At 50.2% G+C, this 27284-nt stretch overlaps 1 protein-coding gene across 1 annotated transcript in view; it reads left to right on the forward strand.

Annotated features, from left to right (window-relative positions):
• The first annotated feature begins 22122 nt into the window (after nucleotides 1-22122).
• The window catches only part of TOP1 (DNA topoisomerase I), a 65872-nt gene continuing 60710 nt past the window's right edge, over nucleotides 22123-27284 (forward strand). Inside the window, exons 1-2 of the mRNA XM_066561549.1 lie at nucleotides 22123-22267; nucleotides 22766-22790. Coding sequence (XP_066417646.1) covers nucleotides 22235-22267; nucleotides 22766-22790 — 58 coding nt within the window. The 5' untranslated portion in view covers nucleotides 22123-22234. The remainder of the gene's footprint in view (nucleotides 22268-22765; nucleotides 22791-27284) is intronic.

Below are 27284 nucleotides of genomic sequence, written 5' to 3' on the forward strand. Positions count from 1 at the left end.
GGGGAACAACACACAGTGACAGATCCATAATTTATAGGGGGCAGTCAGTGCTCAATAATTAGGGCATAATTTACACTGAGTGGCTTTGGTGAGGGAGGAGAGAGGCAGTTTTGTTTGTTCTCCTGCTCCTCTCCTGTGTCTGTCCCAGAGCTGGAGGGAGGATGCTCCTGCAGGCAGAGCTGGGTACATCCCTCCCATCCTCCAGCAGGGCTGTGAGCTCACCATGACCATTTTGTTGGTTTTTCAGATGGAGAGGTCACATTTTTCTGCTCTGATCCTTGGCACAGCTCTTCCCCTCTTGGTGTTTAATCCCCACCATCCCTCCTACACCAGAGTCTCCAGGCATCCCCCAAGCCTGCACCTCAACCCATGCACGGTAACAGCCTGTCCCAGTGGCTTGAGCACATCTGTGTCCTCTCAGGGGCTTGGTACCTCCAACCCATCCCCATCCTCAAGGCCTGGAGCAGTGGGAAATGCAATGCAATGCTTGTTCTGCCCTTTGCCCATGAGCTGCCTTGCAATCAGGCTGCAGGTGAGCTCTCCTCACGGCTGCCTACCTCCCCTGCCCTGCCAGGCTGTGCAGGGGTGAGGATGAGCACCTTTGCTGTTTACAGGTACATCTGGTCCTCAGGTGTGACAGTGTTCACAGGGGTCTTAGGATGAGGGAAGAGACGAGGATCTGACTCCATATTTCAGAAAGCTTGATTTATTATTTTATTATATATATTACATTAAAACTATACTAAAATAATAGAAGAAAAGGTTTCATCTCAGAAGGCTAGCTAAGCTAAGAATAGAAAGAAATGAATAACAAAGGTTTGTGTCTCGGACAGAGAGTCTGAGCCAGCTGGGCTGTGATTGGCCATTAATTAGAAACAACCACATGAGACCAATCCCACATGCACCTGTTGCATTCCACAGCAGCAGATAACCATTGGTTACATTTTGTTCCTGAGGCCTCTCAGCTTCTCAGGAGGAAAAAGTCCTAAAGAAAGGATTTTCCTAAAAAGATGTCTGCGACACTCAGGGACACTTTCCCTGCCAGGACATGACTGTTTAGAGCTAATCCACTCCCGCTGAAGGACTTGGCTCTGCAGCACTCAAGGGAGATCTCAGGAAGAAAAAGTCTTAATTAAGTAACACAGCAGAAGCTGAAGAAGTCCTGGGAGTTTTGGGTTGGGTGCTTGCTGGTGTGTGTGTGAGGAGGGAGATCACCCTCTAGACTTCTCAGTGAATCCGTGCCCAAGCTGTCAGTGTGAGGAGTAACAGGAGCCCAGTATTTATGCTTAAACTTAAAGCTAAAGTGTGTCTCTGGAGCTGATGTGTAAACGAGACTGAGGACCTGCAGACCTACAGCTGAGAGGGAGGGGGATGGCAATCACCTCTTCCTTCCTAAATCAGCCCTGCCCTGATCACTAAATCATTAAGGATGGAAAAGACCATTAAGATCATGGAGCTGAGGCATTAACCCAGCACTGCCAAAGCCATCAGTAGCCCACATCCCCAGGCACCACATCCACATTGCCAGGGGCAGCAATCCCACCTCTTCTCTGGGCACCCTGTTCTGGTGTTGACCACCCTTGCAGTGTAGAATTTTTTCCAAATATCCCATGTAAATAATGACAAGGGATGGAAACTTTGTTGCCTGCACCATCAGCCAGCTCTGCCCTGTGGGCAGCAGTGGGGAGAGGAAAGGTGTGAGTACCACGGAGTGTGACAGAACAGGTGGGACCCGGCCCCAGCAAAGGCCTTGGATGCTGCTGGGGCAGCCACAAAGGAGTTAAATTTGATTTCCTCATGGGGAAGAGGCTTGCAAGGGAAGCAGGTAAAAAATGGCTTGGCTTCATCTTTCTCCCATTTTAGAAAAATTAATTTTTGAGAAACCTCCACAGTTTCACTATTTCTGGTGCTTAAATCAGGCCGCCTGACAGCCTGTCCGGGGCTATTTATGGGTTCCCCTGCCGTAGCCATCTTCAGGGAATGTGGACCATCTGCAGACCACGAGTGCCATCTTCTGGGAGCCTGCAGCCGCATCCCCTTCTCCTTCCCCGCAGCACCCCCGAGCTGTGCCAGAAATCTCGATTCCAGAGGAAAAAGTTTCACTGCACTGAGCCTCACCCTTGGGTTTTCCACCCCTGGGTACCAAGGCATCACCAGCTGCAGGGCAAGCACGGGGCTCCATGTGGGGAAACTGAGGCACAGACACAGTTGCTGTGAACCAGTTCAGATGCACAGAGAGGTCTGGGATGTTCTGTGGTCTCTGGCACACCCAAGAGGCTCAAGATCAGGAAGAGGTGTTGTGCACTCTCAATTTAGGGCTCTTCTCTAGCATCAAGAAACAAACTGAGACCTCCTTTCTCTTTTCTCTGTTAATATTCTGTTAAGGAGAGATCATTTTCTTTGTGCACCAGGATTTAACTCCAGAATTGTGCACTGTAAGATATTCTCAGCATATCACCTAGCCAAATCCCAGTGAAGGGCAGCATTGGAATGAAACTTTTTGCTTAAAATGAAGGAATTGCCTCAGCTGGAGCACAAGGCAGTGAGGCTGCAGAGAGGGGGTGGTCAAAGAACCCCAGGAAAGGAGACAGAGGCCATGATGTGGGGACAGTGCCCCTCTTGCAGAGGTTTACACAGCTTTCATTTCTTTTTGTGTAAAGGTCACCAGAGCATTTTGCTCAGGTCTGATTTACAGCAGTGGAAGTGACCAGGCACACAAGCCAGCAGTGGAGGTGGCACAGAGGGGCTGCCAGCCAGGCCCAGAGCAGCCATGCCCACGAGAAGCCAAAGAAGTGGCCCTTTCAGGGAGTGTGGGTCTGTTTGACTCTGTACCATGATCCCCATGCTTACAGGTGGGGCAAGCACTGCCCTGGTGCCTGGCACTGGTGTGTGCATGAGTGGATGTGTGCAGGGGGTAGGATGTCAAAAAATACTGCTGCTGGTTATTGCAGCCCTGGAGCAGGGCACAGCTCAGCCTGCAGCCCATACAGCAGCTCTGTGGGTGCAGCCCATCAGCAGTGGGATGTGCAGCAGTGCCAGATGTGCAGTGTGTGATGCTCAGCAGTGTGGGATGTGCAGCAGTGACAGATGTGCAGTGTGTGATGTTCAGCAGGGTGGGATGTGCAGCAGTGCCAGATGTGCAGTGTGCAATGCTCAGCAGTGTGGGATGTTCAGGGTGGGACGTTCAGCAGTGACAGATGTGCAGTGTGTGATGCTCAGCAGGGTGGGATGTGCAGCAGTGTGGGATGTGCAGTGTGTGATGTTCAGCAGGGTGGGATGTTCAGGGTGGGACGTTCAGCAGTGACAGATGTGCAGTGTGTGATGTGCAGTGTGGGATATGCAGTGTGGGATGTGCAGTGTGGGACATTCAGCAGTGTAGGATGCTCAGCAGGGTAGGATTTTCAGCAGTGTGGGATGTTCAGCAGGGTGGGATGTGCAGGGGGTGATGTGCAGTGTGTGATGTCCAGCAGAGTGGGATGTTCAGGGTGTGATGTTCAGCAGGGTGGGATGTGCAGGGTGTGATGTTCAGCAGTGTGGGATGTGCAGTGTTGGATGAGCAGAGGGTGATGTTCAGGGTGTGATGTTCAGCAGGGTGGGCTGAGCAGCAGTGTGGAATGTTCAGCAGTGTGTGATGTGCAGTGTGTGATGTTCAGCACTGCGGGATGTTTAGTGTGTGATGTTCAGGGTGGGATGTTCAGGGTGTGATGTCCAGCAGGGTGGGATGTCCAGCAGGGTGGGATGAGCAGGGGGTGATGTGCAGGGTGGGATGTTCAGGGTGTGATGTTCAGCAGTGTGGGATGTGCAGTGTGTGATGTTCAGCAGTGTGGGATGTTCAGTGTGTGATGTTCAGGGTGGGATGTTCAGGGTGTGATGTCCAGCAGGGTGGGATGAGCAGGGGGTGATGTGCAGGGTGGGATGTTCAGCAGTGGGAAGCACAGCAGAGCGCTGTGTGTGGAGCACATGCCAGCACAGTCCGTGCCACACGATGGTGCTCGGAGCTCTCGCTCCTGCTTTCCCCACAAGCCAGCGCTGCCGGGGCTGCTCAGGGACATCTCCCGTGGCCAGCACAGAGAGCACAGGCAGGGAGCCCTGGCCTGGCACGGCTCCCCTCCTGCTCTCAGCCCGGTTCTCCTGTGGCTGGCACTCAGCGTGGCCCAGGGAAGGGTGACACCTGCCTTGTGGCAATGCCTGTGGCATGGGAGTGTCCTGGCACGGCTGTAGCCATGATATTTTCTGAAAAATCCCTTTGCTGGGACTTTTTTCTCCTGAGAAGCTGAGAGGCCTCAGAGGAAAAGCAAAACAATGATTATCTGCTGCTGTGGAATGCAACAGGTGCATCTTTGATTGGTCTCATGTGGTTGTTTCTAATCAATGGCCAATCACAGTCAGCTGGTTTGGACTCTGGTCAGTCACAAGATTCTATAATCATTCGATTCTTTTCCTTTCAAGCCTTCAGATGAAATCCTTTCTTCTATTCTTTTAGTATAGTTTCAATATAATATATATCATAAAATAATAAATCAGCCTTCTGAAACATGGAGTCAAGATTCTCGTCTCTTTCTATGTCAGGACTGCCTGCAAATTCCCACACACGGCCTCTGCAGTACCCCACCACATCATGACCCCATCCAGGACATCCCAGTGGGGGATTTTGGACCAACATACACAGAATGATGGGGCTCATGGTATGGGGCTGGGGGTTTGGTTAATGCTGGAACAAAGCAGGGATGGCTTGAACAGAGTGATGGTTTTCAAAGGAAAAAACAAGTGTCAGGTGTTCAGAGCCTCTCCTATCAGATTTCAATATCTGATTCATTAAACTCTGCAAAAATCCTCTTACGTGATGAAAATTCATTATTTTTAAAGCTAAATCTCACCCTCTTTTAACACTCAGCACTCAGCTCTTTGCTGGGGTGGGGGAGAAGAACGTGAAAAAATCCTGCTAAATGTTTTGATTCCAACACCTGAACTTCAGGAGGGTTTGGAGTAAAACTGTGCCATCTCTGCTGGAGAAAAGGGGAAACAGCCCAGCTCAGTCCATTTGTGGCCCAAACCCCAATTTACCAAACACTGTGGGGAAGCTGGCAGTGCCCTCTGTGATACACTGACTCCAGGGATGTCTGCAAGGGGCTTTGGATAAACGTGGTGAGGTTTTCATAAGAATAATCACTGCCAATAACACCACAGGGAAGATTTCAGAACAAAGCCCTTTTCTCATGAGTTAGCAGAAGCAATGCTGGCTATCGGTGATTTCTGCCTCCCTCATAAATTACATTTTAAGACTAGGATTCTGTGTCATCAGAAAAGATACATTTTATTTTTATATAGCATATTTAGCACACACTTAAGGAGAATGATGGTGTTGTCAGGGGTCTGGGGTGATAGAGAGGGTATTTTTGCACTTTTTTTTACTTTTTTTTACTTTTTTCTTTTTTTTTTCTTTAAGCCCAGAAAGGTTTCAGCCTGGGGAGTTATGGCAGGGTCACCAGCTGGCAGATTTAGGGGAGAAGGCAAAGATCAAAGCAGGGGGCACAGTGCACAAAATGTGTGGGAAGAGGCTCCCATGAGAAAGCCATGGCAAATCTGGCCCTTGGAGATGTCAGGTCTTACAGATAGACCCAAAGAGCCCTTGCCATGGTGTCTACACTCTGCTCCCTGCCCAGCCCCTCACCCAGCTGTGCTTGAAAGTGCTCCAGAGCTCATTTGGATGCCCATGGCTGTATTATCTCTATGGGATTGTCACACTGGCACTGACAGGTTCTGCCTGATGCAGGATATGATCAATAAATTTGTCACTGTGAATTGCTCAGATCTGACCTGGCTCATCCAGGAATTTAATCCATTTCTGTTGTGACTCTCAGGGTCCCTGGGTTGTGTAAGAGCTGCAGCTAATGTGGGTTATGGGGTTCTTCCTAAAACTTTTATCAGTGACAGGGAGCATCCAGCAGGAATTGGGAAGCACTAGGCCAGTTGGTCATGTTTAAAAAAGAGAGTCGTCTTCCACTGCAATTCCAGCTGCACATTCACTGGGAATCTGTGCTAGTGTATTCCAAGCCTTTTTTGGTCCCCAAAGTCTCCAGGTGACTTGGAAAAGTGAGGAATTCATTGAGTAAAGGTCCAACAGCTATATTCTTCTGTCATTCCTCCCATGTTTTGTCCTTATCAGCTAAAACAAGGCCTATCCTAGCCACGAGCAGAGCTGGTCCCAGTTATCAGCCCCTCAGCAGATGCAGCCATGACTTTTGCATGCTGTTTTCTCCCAAGGCTGGAGTGGCAAGCCCTCCAGCACCATTCCCTTTCCCTCCAGAGCCTGCAGGGAAGCAGCAGGGCAGGCAGCAACATCCCATGTGGTAAACATGGGCTGGGTCACCCTGTGACTCCCCTGGGTCACCTCAGGCATCAGACAGGTGTTCCCCCTGCTTTGATCTTTCCCTTCCTTCCAAAGGGCTGAACTCCCTGCTGGGCACTGCTTTCCTCCCTGGGGTGAAGCAGAGCGTGGCCCTGCTGCAGCTCCTGTCCCTACATCTCCCTTCCCAAAAGGATTTTTGCAAGCTGGATGTTCAGAGATTTGGTTTTAACAAACTTTGCCTGCCTGTGCAGCAGGTTCAGGAGCTCTGGAAGAGAAGGAGGATTGGGTCATCTCCATGGGAACATTGTGGGAACACTGCTATGTGCCCCGAGAGGCGGCTGCAGTTATTAGCATGTTCCACATCCTTTCCTGCAGACTTTTTCTTTTTTTTCCCTGCTGAGGAGGAAGAGCTGGAGTGTTTTCTAGGAGAAAAGAACGTGAACATCTGAAATAAAAGCACCACTGCAGATCCCAGCCCCTTTTGGCAGCAGGTCTCAGCTGATTGTCACAACACAGCTGAGAGAGTTCCAGCCACACCAAAGCCTGAGGGAGCCAAGTGGGTTTGCCCAGGAGAGGACAGCCCTGCTGGCAGGGTGACACAGATGGCACCAGCCATCACCAGCTGGATGCAGAGCACTTGGAGATGGCAGCTGGCAAGGCCTGGGCAAGGAGGGTGAAGAGAGCAGCTCCTGGTCACAGCCATGGGGAGCAGCAGGTTCTTTTCTTCTCACTGCCTCACCACCACAAGTGCTTCACATCACAGCATCACCTGAGACAGTGAGATGGACTCCAGCTCAGTTTGGTGAGCCGAGCATTGATCTGAGCACCCAAATATTTCTGGTGTAACCAGGAGGGTCAGAGGAGGCCAGCTCACCTCAGTCTCCTCTCAAAGCCCTGCTCTCCCTGGCCAGCACTGGGGGCTGCCAGGAGCCCTCACACATGCTAACCATTTCCAGGAGGGGTGGTGGGCTGGGACAAGCCCTTCAGCCTTGCTGGAGCCAAGAATGAGAGACCAGATGGTGCATGACCTGGTAAAGCCCCCTGTGATCTTCTGTTTGTTATTCTCCTACGAGCACATTGGGCTGGGAAAAAATCCAAGGGTTCATTTCCAGGACCCAGGCTCCTTTCATGTGCAATGACTGCACCTACCCTGGCCACACACATTGCTCACAAGACCCTCTTGCTGCTGCAATAAGGGGTTTGGGTGCAGGGGTCTGGTGAGGTTTCCTAGGAAAAAAAAACAGGATTTAGTTTCTCATTCAGCTCCTCTGGGGTACAGCTGCAATACAGCTCCTGAGTTTGTAGAGCACCTAAAGAGAGTCCCAGCCATGGCAGCTCTCCCATGGGTGTCACTAGCAACAAGGATATCTTTAAAATAAAAACTTCTGCTCTGGGCTATGTAGGAATTAATCACAAATAAATCACAACACTCAGGAGGAACTTTATTGTTGCCAAGCTGATTTGATCAGTTTGCCAAAGTGGACACGAGTGCAGAAGCAGATCTGTAACATGCTCCTCACGTGAAGAGTGTATGCTTCTCTCCCACCCCATTCAATTTCTGCTTCCTTCTTACTCCAATTAATTTCTGCCTGGCAGTGAAATTTGGATGGCTGGTCTCTGCAGGGCAGGAGATCAGTCCCAGTATCTGTGTGTGCAGCACGGTCAGGACTGGAAAAATTAAGGCAGCATTTGCAGTTACAATAATAGTGAAGTCCCCAGAGTGACATTCCAAATGCAAATGAAAAGAATAAAAATATCAGTTCCTGTTATAACTTTGTTGCTGCTGTAACCAATCCAAAGGAAGGCTTGAAGCCATCCCCTCTGCCTGGCTGGCAGCAGAGCTGTGACTCTGTTTATTTTCATTCCCCCAGCCCAAGTGGACAAGGACTCAGCCAGGAGCTGAGGAATGGGGTGAGGAATTGGGGCTGACCAGACCAGTCTCGTTGTGGCACTTGCCAGATGTTAGTCCCATCTCAGACATACAAAGTGAAGGGTGACAGCAGCTCTGTATGGTGTGACTGATAACTAACCCAGCACCCTGAGAGCTCAGCAGAGCCTTGCAGTGAGCCCCTGAACCCTGGCTGGGCACTGGGGACTTTGGCTTTCCAGGCTTTATGCACTCCAGCCCTGGGATGGGAAATGCTTTGTGAACTGGGTCCAGCAAGAAAGATTTCTTGCAGTTTGGATTTGGATGTTCACCTCCAATATCCAATGGCATCCCTTCACTCTTCCTGCACTGACACAGCTGTCTTCCCTTCCCTTCCCTTCCCTTCCCTTCCCTTCCCTTCCCTTCCCTTCCCTTCCCTTCCCATCACAGTGCTGAGCATTTGCTGCTGTGTTTTGTGGCCTTTGCACAAATGCACACGGATAACACATTTTATTCTGAAATCAGTATCACCCAGTTTTCATTTTTAGTTAGATACTTCGTGCAGTCTGTGTGTGTCCTGGGCAGAGGAGGGGGACTGGGGTGCAGAGGTTTGGGCTTGTGTGAGCCCAGAGCCACAGGGCTGCCCTCATCCCATGCATAAGGTAACCCCAAACATGCACAGCCCCACACCCTGGTCCTGTACTTTGGAAATTCAGAAGCACAACATCAAATCCATTTCTGAATTGTAAAAATAAACCCTTTGACATTGATCAGACAGGATCAGTTTGGCTACCAGTGGGAGAATCAGGCGAGGATTTATGGTCACAGAGCACATGGAGGTGGCACTTATTTGGACCATTCTACTAGCAGCTTTTAAACCAACACCCACAATAAATCTCTTTATCTGAAGACACTTCTTTTTTTTTTTTTTTTTTTTTTTTTGCAGCAAAGAGATTGTCTGAGAATGAAACTGATGATTTTCAAAAACAAAGAAGAACAAAAAAAGGATCTGAAACTGCTTGGGCTATTTTCAGTTGCCAAGATGAATGAAACGTAAAAAAATTAAATGGGCTGCAACTTTTGAATTCTAAAAATGACCAGTCTGAAAACATGAAAGTCCAAGCAGGTGCTGTCAGCTGCAAGCACTGACAAGACAGGCTCCTCTGCTGGCAATTGGTGGAAGATTTCAGCAGGCACACACGGGACAACTCAAACCTGCTCATCTGCAGGGCTCTTTAATTATCAGGGGAGACCAGAGACATGCTAATGCTTTGCTGTTGCTCCTCATTCTTGGTTCCCAAGGCTGGAGGCTGCTGATGGAGCTGCCAACAGGGCAGATCCGACCTGCAACCCTGCCACAGAAGGGTCCAGCAGAGAGCAGCACAAAACGAGTTAATGCATCAAGGGAGAGAAGGCATGCAGCTCACCCTTGTGCCCCCACCCACAGCCCATCCACGAAGTCTTCCAGCCTTGTCCTGGGACTTTTCCTCTCATTTTCCTCGGCATCAGGCAGGGAGAGATGATCAGGGCAATGGGGGCTGTGAGGACAGACAGCCTCAAACCTCGAGATTTCTACTCTCCAGAGCCACCACCCCCTCCCACAGCCCCCCACCCCAGTTGAGCAGAAGAAGCTGTGCACAGTAATTCAGAAACAAATCTGAGCTGCCCACTTCATGATGTGGCTCTGAAAATTCCCTTTCTAGTGTGCAGTGCCACCATGGGATATGCATGGGTGGGTGGAGGATGGAGGGCAGGACCTGATGCACTGGTGGCTGAGCCAGCTCGTGGTGCCACCATGGCAAGAAGGAGCTGCTCCAGCAGGGATGGAAGGGCAGCACTTACCCCGTGGCAAGGGGACACAGCCAGGCTTGGGGCCTCCTCTGGGCAGCACTTACCCCGTGGCAAGGGGACACAGCCAGGCTTGGGGCCTCCTCTGGGCAGCTCTTACCCTATGACAGGGGGACACAGCCAGGCTTGGGGCTTCCTCTGGGCAGCCTTTACCCCATGGCAGGGGAACACAGCCAGGCTTGGGGCCTCCTCTGGGCAGCCTTTACCCCATGGCAGGGGGACACAGCCAGGCTTGGGGCCTCCTCTGGGCAGCTCTTAGCCCATGGCAGGGGGACACAGCCAGGCTTGGGGCCTCCTCTGGGCAGCTCTTAGCCCATGGCAGGGGGACACAGCCAGGCTTGGGGCCTCCTCTGGGAAGCTCTTAGCCCATGGCAGGGGGACACAGCCAGGCTTGGGGCCTCCTCTGGGCAGCCTTTACCCCATGGCAGGGGAACACAGCCAGGCTTGGGGCCTCCTCTGGGCAGCTCTTAGCCCATGGCAGGGGGACACAGCCAGGCTTGGGGCCTCCTCTGGGCAGCTCTTACCCCATGGCAGGGGGACACAGCCAGGCTTGGGGCCTCCTCTGGGCAGTTCTTACCCCATGGCAGGGGGACACTGCCAGGCTTGGGGCCTCCTCTGGGAAGCTCTTAGCCCATGGCAGGGGGACACAGCCAGGCTTGGGGCCTCCTCTGGGCAGCAGCACAGCCCCTTGCAGCACAAAGCTCATGCTAATCAGAGAACGGAGCCCCCAAAGGTCATGGAACTGAGGGCTGAGGAGAATTCCAACCCACTGCACTTGTATTTGGGGCATCTCCTGCCTTTGTCAGTGACTGTGACCATCAGCTGCTTGCAGGACCACGTCCCCATCCCTGCCTCAGGACAGGGGTGTGATGGGACACAGTCACACTGACACTGGTACATGAGACAGGGTAGACTGAACAGAAAGAGCAAAAACACTTTCTCACCCACAGATGTGAGTTTATGCTCAGGGGCCAGCTGTAATTCTTCTCTGGCTGAAGCAGAAAACCCTTCCCAGAGCCCTTTCCCTCTGTTCCCTTGCTCACAGCAATTTGGGTTGGTGCTGATCAAGTTCATTATGTTGAAGTTACCTATCAGGCAGTTGCAGTACACAGTCCTAAGCACCATGACCACATCTGACTGCCCCAGGGGTGCCTGTATGGGCCTGGATGTGCTGACAGCTCTAATGCCTCCTGCCCTGGTGACCATACAGATGCACAAACACAGCAATGGGGCTTCCAGAGGCTTTGCTGAAGTTTATTAGTTTTTATAATGGTCATGAAAATAATTGGATCGCAGCCACACACCAGCAATTTGGTATGAAGGAGAAAAAAAATGAGGCCAGATGAGGTGTAAATCAGGAGTAACTCCAGGGCTGCTGGAGAGGTGTGAGCAGAGCAGGGTGAGGCAGAGAGGCAGAGTACAATGGTGATGTGGGGCTTGGGAAGATCCCAGAGTCCATCCTTGATGAAATTACCTGGTCTATCTCAGTGAGGAAGGGGTGATGATGCCTGGGTTAAGTGCTGCACCCGGGAGCTGTACAGGCCACAGTGACTCCATTCACACCTTGCAGGTGTCACAGCACTGTGTGTGATGTGGTTTGGATCCCTGCAGACATTATGGGCACTGCTGATGGCTGTGGGCACTGGCAGCACTTGCCCCACTGTCTGCCCAGCACCCATGAGCTGCTGCCACTCTCTGCCAGCTGGGACACCCTCACCTTACTCAGCACCCATCCCCATCCTCCCTCAGGGCCAGCAATGCTGATGGCAGCTCCTGTCCTTGCCAGCTTTTCCTGCAGAATTTTCCCTCTGAAGCCTGTCAAGGAGATGGCATCACCCTTTCTATTTTACAGCTGGGGAAACTGAGGCCCTGAGGAGCACCCTCAAGCAAGCAAGCAGCCACAAGAGCCTGCAGTCTCTGAGGCTTGTCTTGTGTGCTGGCATAACACCATTCCCTGCTGTGAGCCCTTCCCAGGCCTGCTGTGGGATGAACAGAGCAGGGCTGGGATGTGCTGACCCCAGCAGGGGCTCAGGGTGCTGCTGGGTGGGCTGAGCCATGCCACGAGCAGTGCAAGCAGCAGTGACCATGAGCTTTCCACCACAGAGCCACCCATCCTGTATCCCCAGCTCCATGCATGCACACACACTCTCCATGCCAGCTCCATCCCAACAAAGCACTCCCTGTTCCCTGCTCCATCCCAGCTCCTCCCCTAAGCCCCATCCCAGGCAGGGCTGGATTTATGAATGAGTGCCCTGCTCTGGTGACAGTGGGCCCTGCCAGCCTGGGGTGTCTCACTGCAGGGAGGAGGCACAGTGGGATTTCTGCCATCAGGAGCAGCACAGGATGGGGATGGCAGAGCTTTGGGGTGCACAGCCTGCACCCCACAGAGGGCACAGTGCCACGCTCCCCTCCCAGCCCCAGCCTGGCCCCATGCCCACTTGTTGGGAACTATTTTGGATTACAACTTGTGAGCTGCCTGTGCCAGGTTGCCAGCTGGCACCACTGCATGGGAAACAGCTCCTGAGTCCTCACCCCCTGGCACAGCAGCACAGGCTGTGTTGGTGCTGCTTCCCTCTGCTACTCTGGGCTGCAAACTCCAGCCATGAGAGGCTTTCCTGGGAGAGAGGCATCCCCACTGGGATCACACTGGGACCTCGGGCAGGCAGGCAATTCAAGCAGCTGGCCTGCAGCCCTTGTGCACTGCCACACTCACATGTTGTGTTTTTACCAGCAGCTAACACAACACAGATGAAGGATGGCTGATTTCAACACGCTCCGTGCAAACAAAGGCACGGAGCTGGCAAAGCGCTCGGCAGCACCACACGCTGGAGGCACATCGTGTAAACCTGACAGTGACAGCTTGTTCACTTGCCCAACACCTTGTGTGCCCAAGAGCTCTGCCCATACTCCTGGAAAAACCCTTCCAGCACCTCTCTGAGCCAGGTCAGGGCTCATCAGGATGCTGTCACTCAGACACTGAGCTCTCTTTACCTCAAATGTTTTCTGCTGGTATTGATGCTCAGCACCCACAGCTTCCCAGGAGCCAGGATTTCACCCTGTGCTTCCAGACCACACTGGAATTGAGTAGCTGCTCTGGTGTCATGTGTCCCCTCCCCTCTGCATGTCTTGGGACCCTTCCTGGAGCTCTGTGAACCATAACAAACCTTTCTTGCTTTCAGAGTGGCTTTGGCTCAGCATTGTGCCAGCAGCTGGCCCAGTGCATTTGCATTTATTTCTTCTGCATCTTGATTGCTCTAAGTACAACCATCAAAAAACAGTTCCCAGCACTGCAGGGGCTGTGGTCTTCACGGGCAGAATGAATGGAAATTGCTGCTCTGTGGCATTTCATGGCTGTACAGCCCCATCTCCAACTCTCTTCCTTCTGCTGCATCTGTAGGGTCTTGGAAAAGGAAAGGGAAGCAGCAGCAACCAGAGCTGAAGCCCAGCTTGGAGGTGAGAAAGGAGCTGGTCCCACCCAGGTGGGTTCTCACTTGGTGCCTGGAAGCAGACAACAGTTGCATCTCCATCCTCTCCAGAACCTTTCTTCCTCCTCCTGTCTTCTCCACAATGTCCCTGCTCCCCTCGGAGCCACAGAGCCTGGCTGCAGCAGCTGCAACGGGCTCCTGGCGCCTCTGCTGTGTGCCTGGAGGGAAATGTGTGCCCCAGTCCACAGCAGCAGGAACTCAGGGAGACCAAGAGCTAGACAAAACCACTATTTCTGTCTTCCCACTCCAGCTCCAGGCTCTGAAGTGACACTTTCCCATGGGCTCCTTGTTACTTTTATTTTTTTTAAGGCTTTTTCACATCCACGTGGCTGGGCTGTGATACAAGCTATGCTTTGCTTTGCCACCAGGCTGCTTTCCTACAAACACGCTGCTTATACCAACCCTACAGAAAGATATTTATGCCTATATTTCAAACCACACAGAGCTGGCTAAGCCTCTCCTTATAATTGCATGTGCACACCCTTGCTTTATTACCTAGAGTTAATACTCACATATCTCCATGATGAATTCAGAGGTGCACTACCCTGATAAAAGCCTTAGGAAGTCATCTGCTGTCTGTGTCACAGCCTGCTGCCAGGAGGTCTTGGGGCTGCATGCAAGAAACCCTCAGACACACTAAGAAAAGCTCCCTGTCTTGGGAAGGGCTGATCCTGCTGCCAGCTGCCAGTGTGTGTGCCCAGGCCAGCTCTAGCCCCTTCTCCAAGCAGGGGCTGCTTGCACAGAGCTCCTGTTGTTCTAGGAACAGGATAAGCATCCTCATCAGCATCAGACAGAGGCCTTAGATTAGGTTAAATATCATTTTAGTTGGTATTCAGCTGGTTATCCACATCTCTGAGCTGTCTCCACAGCATCTGGGCCCTCTAAAGCAGTGATGATTTTTGCCTGGCTATCTCTCTCTGCTTTGACACAAATGTTGAGTCAGACATGGATGGTACAGACCAAGGACTCAATCTGCTGGACAATCCTTTTTCTGGTTATGGTCTGTGTGTTTTGCCTTGCTCCATCTTGCCCAACCAGACAAGGACATGTTGTTGAACAGGGTTTAGAGGTTACCACCATAAGAAGTTTATCCCACCACCTTGACACAGGGGATGATGGCAACTTCACTCCTCACCACTTACCTGCCCATTTTCTGGCTTCATCCAGAAAAAAAAAAATCTATGTAAAAGGAAAACCACTGTTGTTGTCATTGTTATTATCATCATTATTGTTGTTATTGTTATTATTATTAAGCCAGCAGTTTGTTTCTCTGACCCAAAGATGTAATTCACCTGCAGTGTAAGATTCCCTTAGCATGGAGGAGTACTCACATAAGGTCTAATCACTGATCTAATTAAACTGATTTGCTGCTGTGTTAAATCAGTGCAGCTATATTGAGCAGATCAGGTCTATGTTTCTATTCCACCTCATCTTAATAAATTATAACAAAAAGCACCTTCAAGACATCAGTGCAAAGAATTTAAACAGAAAGTTACATTTATTATTTTAGATCTAGTCTCATTATTTCCAGGCTAGGGATTTTTGAAAGGAGGTATGAAATCCTTGGCCTTGACAATATTCATCTCACATATTATCAAGAGCTCTACAGGACATGGAAATATTTCTTAATGTTCCAGAAGGGTTTAGAGAGTTTAAAAATCTAAATTCCAATGAAGATGACAACCATCTTTTAAAATAAAAAAGCATGCCAAAACCATCATTATTTTAAAAATGTTTCATCCTTATTTTCATTGATTATTTGAGATTGATTATTGTTTCCTTATGAAGTATCTTCATTACTTCCTCCTTGACAAAATTACATTAAAGTAGTTATTTCCACTTGAGGTTTTGGTGGATTTCCTGATCAAGGGTTCATGCTTTGGCTTTTGTAGCTCTGTTACAATACTAACATTGCAAGTTATTTTAGGAAAGATTTATGTTCCAGCAAAAACCATTATAAATATATTTAAAGCCAGTGATATGGACGTTTTTAAGCAAGGCTATCTAATGTACAGATTGGATTTTCAGAGCCAGCAGCCTTAGCCTGACAGCAGGACAGCCCTAGGCTTAGACACATCCTTCCAAAACCTCCCCAGCCTGTTTGTGATGCTGCCTGTGGACATTGCATCCAGCTGTGACATGGAATTCATGGTTAGCACCCAGGGTGAGGTGCTGCTGGCTTTGCTCTGTGGGGTGAGCCCTGGCAGCCCTGCCCTGACATGTTCTGCACCTGTCCCGCTGATGGTTCACCACATCCTGATATTAATGCAAGGATTTGCACCCAGGCTGGACCCAGGCACAGTGTGATGGGCTGGGAGGGGATGCTAAGAGCTAACCCACCTCCAGGGAGAGGAGAGACCTTAACAAACCCCACTTTGACCTACAGCTCCTCAGTAATGGCAGCATTGATCAGGCTGATTAACTCAGATCTGAAAATGCCCCCACTACCTTGGGTCACTCTCATCTGATCAGCAGAGCATCCCACACCTGCATTTCTCACCCCATCACCTCCACTGGCAAGGAGGAACCACAGCCTCATCTGCCAGATGATGAGTTGAAGCAGAGAGAGCCCAAAAGGAGGGTAACCTACAACAGACCCTCCTTAAAGTAGGGTATTTGTAGCCCCAAAAGCAGGGCTGGTGTCTATTTCACCTTTACCAAAGGTCACCTCACAAAAGACCCTCTGGTTTATTTTCTAAATAAAGGGTACCAGGTCTATCCAGGGCTCGGGAAGAGCTACAGAAGAGAGCTGAGGCACACGGGAAAAGCTGCCAGTGCCTTTCTGGCTGTCCAAGGAATGTGCTGGAAGGGATGCAGGGTGAGATCCCCCAGACAGCTGGGTGACCAAGCAGGACACAGCGCTCCTGGGGCCATCCCTGCCGTGAGAAGCAGCGGTTCAGTGAGCACAGACACCAAGAGAAAGCTGTGCCAGAGCAGGAACCGAGCAGCCCTTGCAGCCTGCTCTCCTTCTCACTGGGAAGTGCTGTCCAATTGCATGGGGCCACCGAAGCTAATAAAGCCATTAATGGGGCCACATGTCACCTCCCGACTAAGGCGTGAGCAATTCACACCTCATTCGAGCTTTCAAGTCAGGATGCACCCACGTTTGGCCGGACTCCTCTCCAGCCTGGAGGGCAGGCCAGCTTAAGGATAGTTCCCCACATTTTGAGGGGTTCTCTTCACTGAATTTTCCAGGGTAGGCTGAGCTTAGGCTGTCTCAGAGCCCTCCAGCTAAAAGCAGATTTTTGGCATGGGACAGGAGGGCGATGGCAACTGGCACGTCACAGGGAAGCTGTGCCAAGAGTCTCTGCTGAATTTTCAGTGCTTGTCACTGACTCCAGCAAAGTCTTTAAAGGCTCCTTTTCTAAAGTGTTCCCGAGTTCAGCAGGGCCAGTCTCTGGGATACGTCTGGACTGGCACTTGGAGTGATGAGTATCAGAGCTCCTGTGGATTTTGGATGCGTTTAGGCTGCTTGGATATCCTGGACTTGGGCCCAGCATTCTCCACATGGCGCAACTCCAGAAATGGAAACACTCCAAGTGAGCAGTTTCTTTCCCAAAATGGGGATTCTTCTCTCCTTTGGATGGAAAACAGTAGACACAGGAGAAATATTATCTCATTGTACTGTGAAGGAGAGCCATTTATTAACTGTGGGTACCAAATTTAACTCTGGGTATTTTTTAATAGCAGTTGTGATGTGAATAGAACTGCTTGGATGCTTTTCCTTGCAATGTCAGGAATCTGCATCACAGAATTATGTCATATTGTGAGAAACAGCCACTGAAATCAACTACAGGAGATAAAAGTGAAACCAGCTAGCCTAAATTCATGAGAAATTCATTCCAGGGGGGGCACAGATTATACGAAATGGCTCCTTATCTCAGCTATATTTGCAACATGTGAACGCTCTAAAAGAGCCATCCTATTGCCTCCCACGCCTGCCACGTTATGCAAGGGTGGCTTTTCTCACGTGCTCTGGAGCTCCCAAAGCACCCACGCTTTGCTGCAGGGAGCCCCGGGGTGGGGTAATCGCCAAACACCGGGCACTGACTGCTCTGCACGGCAAAGTGAGGAGGCCAGGCTGAAGCAAGGTGTTGTTTATGGGCTTCTCATTGGTTTTTTCTCATTGTTTTCTCAAGCAGGAGAGTCACTTTTATTTGCTAGGAGCAGGAAGGCAATGAGGCACAGAGGGATAGATGTGCCTGACAGCATTTGGTGTTACACACTGGCCATGCAGCAGCCACAAACCATCACGGCAGATGTGTGTGGATGTGCTTGGGAATGTTAGCTGGAAATCCAGGTACGTGCTCCTTGGATTATGATCCGAATGTTCTCCTTTCCATTACATCAACCTCTCTAGCACTGCTGTCTCTCTTAACCAAGGCAAATGGGGACATAATGAAGTTCAAGTGATATCAGCTATTGTTTTCTAACTGGTAATTTCCCAGGACTTCTGCAAGCTTCTCCCATCCCAGGTGAAACTCAGTAATTAAGACTGACCTTTGAAAGCTCCCACTTACAATCATATCTGCTGGTTCTGCTTAATTTGCTCCCTTGCCTTACATATAAAACTGTGAATAATTGCTGCAGTTTATTAAAGTGCATTTCTTTCAGAGCACTGAGATCATTTAGTTTCAATGCATCCGACAGTACATAATAAGTATGAGTGTTTTGAGCAGGTCATGCTAATGAAAAATGAGTGGGGAGTCGTGTATCTGACTGTTCCTATTTTGTACCAGTGTCACTTGGTTCTAGAGACAGCAGGTTTAGAGGATGACGCCAGCTGGGAATCCTGCACATCAGGCAGGTCTCTAGCTGTGAAAAAAATGTACAGTAGTGATAGAAATATCCAAACCATAGCTCTTACAAATGAGCTGAGGCTAAAAAAATCATTACAGGCTTTTAAAAATGAGATTGTTGGGTTTAAATGTGTTTTGTAACGGGTTCTTTGTTACCTCTTCACAAGCCAAATGCATTTGTTTCATATTCAGATGGAGGGGCTTTGTTGCTTTTTTTTTCCTCCTAAAACATAAATACTAGAAACTGACTGCTGCCTCTGACAAAGGTAGAGATTTTTACAAAATTATATAAAGAAAAACTAAACAAGTGAACTTGGATCTGTGGAACTGCTAATAAAATTGAATAAGTTGGCAGTGTTGTGCTCTTCCTTCTGCACTCCAAAATAAGCTCTAAGGCCTGAACTTTTGGTATTGTAATAAAAAACACCAAGATATGTGGATATTTAATTACCAGTGTTGTTTCACTTTCAAACTTGAAATGCATCATATAATCAAGTTAAATATAAAGGAGAATTAACTGAAGGAACACGACGTAGATGGCTTCACCTGAGGCTAAGAGCAAGGCTTGGAAAGAGGGCTGCCGATGGTTTAGGGGGGTTTGGATGTCGAGGTTTCTTGTCTTGTCTGTGCACGAGAGTGGGGACTCAGGTGTAGGATCCTGATACAGGACTGCAAAGCTGCCCAGGAAAACAGCACCCATCTCCCTCTCCCAAAACATGCACCCTGAGCACAGCGTGAGGCCCCTAGTGCACCAGATAAATCCAATCTCACAATTCACCAAGATCAAGAACTGGAGGCTTTTCTACTGGTTTTGTATCCTGGCTGATTTATGATTTAATTTAAACACATAGTTTCCAGCTGGTTTTTTTTGCAGGCAATCACCTAGGCTACATTAACCCGATGGTGATGTACTGGTCCCAGGGAGCCCTGGAGAGAGACCACAGCACTCCGAGGTGTGAACTTCCCCCATTTATCTTGATGGGGTGTGCACAGCCTCCCCAGGGAAGCGGGTCCAAGCACGTTAACCCCTCCACTGCCAGCCTCCACCGTGGAAAGGGCTGCTTAAAATCAGAATCTCCCGAGCTGGAAGGGATGCACAAGGATCACCGAGTCCAACTCCCACCTAGGACAACCCCAAGAATTCCCTGTGCTTGAGAGCGTTGTCCAAATGCTTCTCTGACTCTGGCAGGCTTGGGGCCATGACCACTTCACAGTGGTGTGTCCTGTCCTTCCAAGAGAGCCTTCCTCTCCTTTGGCAGAGCCTCCCGTGTCCCAAGGGACGCCAGCGTGGAAGGGGGTGAGGGAGGTTCAGCCTCCTGGACGGTGGTGCTGCAGGTTATAGGTTTGGTGATCAGAAGGTTTTTTATCATATAGATCCTTGCAACAGATGGGGCCACACGGGTGTTCCGGTTTAATGTGTTTTGAAGACGCTGTATATATATATATATATATATATAACCCTGCTTCTTGGGTTCTAACAGCAGAGCAGGGGCTCCCTGCAGGCTCCAGCATTACCCTGTGGAAAACTGGGGACAAAACGGATCCCACGGCATGGCTGGGTTTGGGAGGTGCCTCTGCAGGCTCTCCTACAGCAGGTTACACAGGTTTGTGCACCGGTGGGATTCCAATAGCTCCAGAGGAGGAGGCTCCGTGCAGCAGATGGGAAGCGATTCCTGGGAGGCATCTGGAGCACGGCTGTCTCAGCCGCAGGTTCCCCCGTGGTGTGAGAGGTGTTTGACATTCGAGCACAAGGTTGTGCTCGTCCCTAAAGGCTCTGGCAGTGCTGCCGCGGCAGTGATCCTTGTCAGGACCCGAGATACCAAACTGGGGAGCTCCCTGTTCCTTCGGAGCTCTGCCACCCGGCTCTCAGCAGGCTCCTGCCGGCAGCACAGCGCTGAACCTCTCGTGTGCCGGTTTCGGGGGCTCTGCTTTGCAAGCAGAGGTGCAGTGAAGGTGGCAGCTGCTGGAAGGGGCCGTGCTGCCTTCCCCTGCACAGGGCTGGCTGCAGCTGCAGCGTGCCGGGTCCCTTTCTTGTGGCAAGCACAGCCAGCCACCTGAGCAGGGCTGCTTGGGGAGACAAAGATGCGAGGTTTAAAGTGAAATTGCTGCTTCAAAGGGAGAGCTTTGAGGAATTTCTAATGTTGGAAGCAGGAGGTGCCAGCCCGCTCCCAGGCTGTCTCAAAAGACACAGCCCTGCAGCCCGGGATGGCAGCAAAGGAGGGGCTCAAACCCAGGGCAAAGCCTGCCTTCACCTCATTATTGTGAGCCAGGGGCACACACCTCTTCCCGGTGTCTGAAACAGCCCTTTCATTACGTTTATATTTAAAAAAATCTATCAGTGACTAAAGCAGTTTGCATAATAAACAGCTCCAGAGCCAGAAATATTTGCCTGCTCTCGGTAAAAAAAGGAAGTCCTCAGATCCTCTTCTGAAGACGGTAAGAAAGTGACAGAGTTTTCTCTTTGCAGGATATAAATATGCAGTGCAAATAGGTGGCTGCTGTCACTGCTTACATTTTGATGTATCTCTTCAGATAGCCTGGCAGCGCCAGGTTATTTTAGTGTCAAATCAAAGCTCTGGTTGTGTAAAGAAGCTGAGGAAAGGTACAGTCTGTGTTGCAGCAGAGGATGGAAGCTCCAAGAAGACTGGAGTCAGTCCTGTGAGACACGTACCAGCCATGCATACTAAACCTGCCATTTAGTACACCGACAAGAAAACCCGTTTATAAGAGCTGCTGCGGAACAGAAATAAATGTCTTCAGGTTTGGCTTGAGGAAGGAGGGGTGTTTTTCTAGGCAGGCACGTGCTTCATTATCACATTACCTAAAAGAAAATAAAGCTTTGGCCCCATTTACCCTCCATTTCCTCGCAGGAGAAAGAAATTTTAAGAGCCTGCTGATGCCAGGAGAAAAACCTTGCGGGCTGATCCCTTTTTAATGCTCTTGTATGCAATGCACCAGTGCTGTCCTTGACTTAAACGAGTCAAGTGAGCCCAAACCTGCCTGATCTGCATCCCCCCCCAGCATCTCCTCGTGGTTCCTGCGGCCCCCGCACTCCAGCCTGGTGCGGTGGCGTGCAGAGGCGGACAGCGAGGGGTCAGCAATACCGATAACAGAGACTGATAACGAGGGGTCTGCGGGACAAGGGGCGCACCCACTCGCCTCCTCTCACTAGGAAATGCTCTAATTGCCCTGCGCCGGTGCCTGTGGGGGGGTCTGGCGCGGCGGGACTTCAGGTGAAGCCCCGAGGGCCCCATAGCCAGCGGAACCGGGGGCTGCGGGGCCATCGCTGTGGGGTTATCGCGGAGAGCAGCGCAAACGCCTCCCCTCAGAGCGGCCCGCCCGCCATGCGGCCCTGGGGGTGGGGCCTGCGGGCAGGGGCGGGGCTCGTATGCAAATACAGCCGGCGGGGCGGGCAGGTAGCGCATGCGCGCTGCGCGCACGGAGCCGCACGGGTTCTTACACAATGCACCGGCCCGGGCAGCCGCGGGAAGGGGGCGGGGCCTCGCATGTAAATGATGCCGAATTTTGCCGCGCCATTGGATGAGGGAAAGGAAGGAGCGGGACCGGATATGTAAAGCAGCGAGCCGGCGTAGCGCACGGTGGGGAGGTAGCGGGTCGGAGCGGTCACGCCGGCGGGGCGTGGCCCGCATGCAAATCATGCCGGCTCTGGAGGCGTGGCTCGGATGCAAATACGCGCGCGGCCGCTTCCCGCCCCCTGCCCGTCAGTACTCTCCCCGCCGCTTTAAAAGGCGCCGCGCCTGCGCAGAGTGCCGAAACCGGGACTTAGTCTGTTACACAACCGCGCTGCGCTCCCCGCGTCCCGCTCCGCCCGGCGCTCCTCTGCCCGCCGCTCCTCCCGCTCCGCCCGGCCGCCCGCGCCTCCGGCATGAGCGGGGACCAGCTGCACAACGATTCCCAGGTGAGCGCCCCGTGCCCGCCCGCGGGGCGCGCTCCCGGGGGACCCCCGCCGCGCTGCTCGCATCTCCCCGTGCCGGCCCTGGGCTGGCCGCCTCGCCACCCCCCGTAACCCCAGCGCGGGGACCGTGCCCCGCGGCCGCCCCCATAAGTCTGGGCAGAGCCCTGTCAGCCCCGCTGTCCCCCCGCGGTGGGATGGGGGGCGGTGGGAGCGGGGGACCCGCGTGCGACCTCTGGGCTGGGCAGAGAAGGGGAGGGGGCGCCTGCCGCGCTACCCCGGCTCGCTCCCCTTTGGGGGGCTCGGGAGGGTTCCCCTCATGAGCTGTGCGGGGGCCGGGGGGGCGCTTCACCGGTTCCCCCATCACCTTCCGCATCGCGCCGGGCTTTTCTCGTTTAGTATTTAATTCCCCTAAAAATGAGGGTGAGGGTGGGGGTGGGGGTCCCCCGGAGCGCCGCGGAGCTGGGCGTGCTGACGGTGTGTCCCTGTGTGCTCTCCCCGCAGATCGAGGCGGATTTCCGAGCGAACGGTGAGTGCGGCCCCGGCGCGCCCCTCGCACAGACATGGCGTCCCAGAGACTAAGTCCCGGCTCCGCGCTCACCGGCCCCATTGTTCCCATCGAGCTGCCAAAAGCGCCCCTTTCCCGCCGGGATCAGCCCCCCCCGACCCCCGCCGCCCCGAGTGGGGGCACCGCAGGCCCCCAATCCGAGCGCAGCGGCTCTGCCGGGGTCGCCTTTGGGCCCCGATTCCTCCCTGGAAAGTCGCCTTGTCGACGGTCGGGACTTAGTCTCTGCGCCATTTTCTTTTTCTCTCTCTCTCTCTGTGGCTTTTCTCTCCTTCTCCTCCCCGAGCTGCAGCCGAGCCGCCTCTGCAGAGGCACCGGGCCGCCATCCCCGGCACCAGCCCCTTGTAACCGAGGGGAAAGCAAAGTTTTTAGCTAAAAAAAAAAAAAAATTAAAAATCCCAAGTCGCCTTTTTTTTTTTTTTTTTTTTTTTTAAATCGCAGGCTCCCTCCCCCACTGCTCCCCGTCTCTGTTCTTTTGAGGGAATCCCTCCCTTCCCCTAAAATGAAAGGTGATTGCAACATGTTGCTCTTTAAAAGAAGCTGCTGCATCCATTTTAAGATCAGTCTTATTTTCTTCCTGGCTATTTAAATGATGTGACTTTAACTTGTTAGATGGGTTTTTTAAATTAAAATGAAAACCTACTTTAAAAAACCCAACAGACCATAGTGTAGACAATTCCAGAAAGGTAGACAGCATCACTTTAGGGACTTTACAAGCTAACTTTATTTTGTTCAGAAACATTTACAGGAGTCCTGTAATTTAATATATATACACTTATATATAATTTTTGGTATATTTATATATTTATATATTAATATATATGCTTAGCTGTCTATATGTATATTTATAGTCATATATATATATACAGACGTACAATATTTTCTAATCAGCCTGTTGACTGCTAACTTTTTCTGGTAATTTATTAATTTTTATAGGAAGCAAGCTGATTGCAAGCCTTGTCTCATTTGATAGGTGTCAAATTGAAGGGCTTAAATAGGGTGAAAAGGAGTTGAGAGTATACAACCAACCTTTGTGTGTGTGTATTACTGTCACTGTTTGGGATGTGTGAGGAGCTCTGAGCTGTCCCCTGACTGCTGAGTTGTTAGAGGACCAAAAGGGGGTTGAAAATATCTGCTTGACTTATAGTTACACTAATTTTTAGAATGCTTCTCTGGATGATGTCCACGTGCCTGGTTGCTTTGTAGGCTATTGCGTGTAAATATTTACAGATCTACGCTTGCGAGCACCTTTCGTTCTGTCAGTTCATTGGAATGTGATTGTGTGTGTGCAGCAGGAGCAGACAGTATTAAATATGCACGTTTTGAACTCTTCATTTCCATTCTGAATTTATAGTGGGGCTCTATGAATAATTGTTATCAGGAAAAAAGGGTGCAGTGGATTTCCCAAGAAGTACGGATGTAACTCTTGAAGCATTTTTAATATACTTGCTTCATCTAAGGATCATCTTCATTTAGGGAAAAATGCTCCCTGGTAAGCTTTAGTTATTTAGTACTGTTGTACATAGAGGAAGTGATGTATATTTGACCTTTTGACTCCATCTTCCAGTGAACCTTTCAGAGGGATTTTTCTCCTCTATTGTGACCATGTGCTGTTTTATTCTTCTAAGAGCTTTAGTCATACAGCTCTTAAAACTCCTGTGGTTTTTATTTCTACCATGTGTTGAAGGAATTCAATACAGAAATTCAAAGTCAGACACCTTGATGGAAAAACCGAATTCCTGGTAAATCAAGCACACCCAACAAATCCATACCAGTGCAGGCATCAGCACCCTTTCCCTCCTACTGTAATTATTTGTGGCAGTCATGTAACATCACTGTCATTGATCAGAGGCCCCTAAACCCCAAAACCCTTTTCAGCACTGGAAGGTACGTGTAACCCTGTTAGTCTTGCTAAGGGAATAATGCTGAATAGACACTGGACTCTCTGAACTTGTGACCACCCCTGATCTCCCTGAAAATCTGTCACCTCTCTTGCTCTGAGCCTGGTTTCCCCTGCACAGGAGCTCTTTGCACTGGTGCATCGGGAATTGTCACACGCGGATGTGAGAACAGCGGCTCTCCTTCAGGCAGAGCACTGAGGCTCTCACTCTTATTTTCTTGGTTTTTGATCCTATTTAGTGGCAAAGGTTAGGAATGGGTGGTAGGAATCCCAAGTGCCAGTTTTTTTCCCCCAGATGTTTAGAATTGGTTTGTACTCTGATTGTTGTCAGGCAGCGCTAAACAGTAAAGCCAAACTCTCCTTTTAGGCCTCCTGTACTTCACATTTGGGGGAAGGGAAGTTTTTCTGGGGGCTGGTACTGACTCATTCTAAGTGTTGAGTGTAGCAGCAGTAAACATTTTTGTTAGTTAAGAGTGTTTTGGGTGACTTTTGGCTAGTGTATCAGTAATAGGGCAGCTTAAGCACTTTGAAGCTTCCTGTTGTTATTAATGTTCCTATCTGGGTCAGTGGACACACTACCTCGAGTTGTGGTCACACAAGTTGTTGCAGTTGCAGTGGGTTGGGTGGATCTGCCCATTGTAGGTCACCACGGTGCAGCCTGGTTGTAGCTGGGTCTGGTTACACACCCATTTCATTGATAGCAGGGTAGTGCTGGGTATGAGAGGGGGTGCCAGCTGTAAGTACGTGTTCCTGGCTATTTCTTGTCATTAAATTGCCAGATCACTCTAAGCAAGAGTGTCCTGGGCAAATTCCAACTTGAGTAATTGCATTCCATGTCAATATCCAGGTTCTCCCCCCTGTTTGGCTGTGGTGGGTATTTTTTTCACCTTAGCTGTATTTTTAGGATCCGTACGCATTGCAAAGAATTTCCCATGTTCAGTCCTAGCAGTGCCTGTTTGCAGACCATGCTGAGAGCAGTATTGTGCTGAAACAGCCAGCCTTTGCTGCAAGTAACATCCTTGCAGTCCTCAGCATTCAGAAGGGAAATGGAGTCCACAATTGTTGTTTCCAACTACAGCTTGGATGCTGAAAATGTCCCCACCTCCACAGATTTGGATTCTATTGAGTTTTGCCTTTAAGAGCTTTGTTACTCAGGTTGGATGTAACAACCTCTTACTACTGAGGGCAATGAGACTAAAAGCAATTTATCTTGACTTTGAGCTCTCCCATTGTGTTTGCAGAGTGCAGTAGATAAAAATTACTGTTGTTTGCAAAATAATCAAATTGCATTCCAAAACTACTAAATTCTACTAACTGCTATTAGTGCCTTGGCTGCTCAGCAGCCTGTGATCAGAACTTGTGTAAAATCCAGAAGTGCTCAGTGTGGAGACTGAGGACATCACCCCAAGCAGTGCTTTTTGCTTCCAGTTGATTTGGCCAGTAATGTTAAGATGCAATTTGAGGTCAAGTATCACTGGAGTAACCATTACAGTGCATTAACAGGAGTCAAGTGTGAATTTGTCCAGCCTCACAGAGGTGGCTTCTGGAATTCAAACATGTTTGAAGGAGGGGCTTGCTTTAACAGTGACTATTTTTTTTGGAGAAAAAACCTGAAGCCCTTACTGGTGCAGCATCTTATCAGGAGCTGGCAGGTTTTTTTTGTTGGCCCAAGCGCTCATGGGGCATCTGTGTATTTATCAGGCTGGCAACATGAAGGAATGAGCAAGAGGGAAATTCAAATTAAATAACAGGAGTGCTAAACCAAATGCCTTACAAGTTAAGGAATTTCAGCACGTTTTGTGTTTTGCATTAAATTCATGTTTCATGGATGACAGAGCTGTGCAATAAGAGGTGTGGGTGATTTAAATGCTAACAAACTGTAGAGCAACATAGCAGAGATCTTTAGGATTTCTCAGTGGTTGTGAAACAGTCTGTTGGAGACCAGATTTGTGCTTCCTTGCTGCTGCCTTTGCTGGCGCCTTCTGGATGGGTGAGAGTTTTTTGAAGGAGAGCAGGGCCACTTCTGGCACAGGGCTGTGTGTACCTTAGCACTGCTGTTAGAGCCACTGTGCTAAACAAACTGCACGGATTTAGGAAGTGTGAAGGCACTGCCTGTGCTCTGTGTGTGTGTGACATGGCAGGGAGAAACTGTCTTTTAAGTTCCCTGGGAACACGTCTCAGGAATGCTTTAAATGTCAAATGTTTGGCAAGGGATCCAAAGTACAAAAGGTAATTAATAGTATTTAGGTGCAGATTGATATCTCTGCTGAAAATTTCCTTTGCCTTTTCTGTGATACGTGGAGATGAGAATCCAGAAGAATGTAGCTTGTTCCTTCCTTGCATGGCTCCCTGCCTTTGCTCCAGACTGCAGTGCTGGTGGTGAGCCTGCATTGTGGGAAGTGCTGCCCACAGCCTCAGAACAATACTTGGGTAGTTTTAAGTCTGCAACCACTTAGATTTTTTTTTTTAATTTCAGAAGTATTTTACATAAGACGCCAATCTTTGCAAAATGTCTTAATTTTGTTTTTGCATTGATTTTCAATATGTTCACAGCAATC

Source organism: Molothrus aeneus, chromosome 17 (assembly GCF_037042795.1).
Source record: "Molothrus aeneus isolate 106 chromosome 17, BPBGC_Maene_1.0, whole genome shotgun sequence".
Lineage (NCBI taxonomy): Eukaryota > Metazoa > Chordata > Aves > Passeriformes > Icteridae > Molothrus > Molothrus aeneus.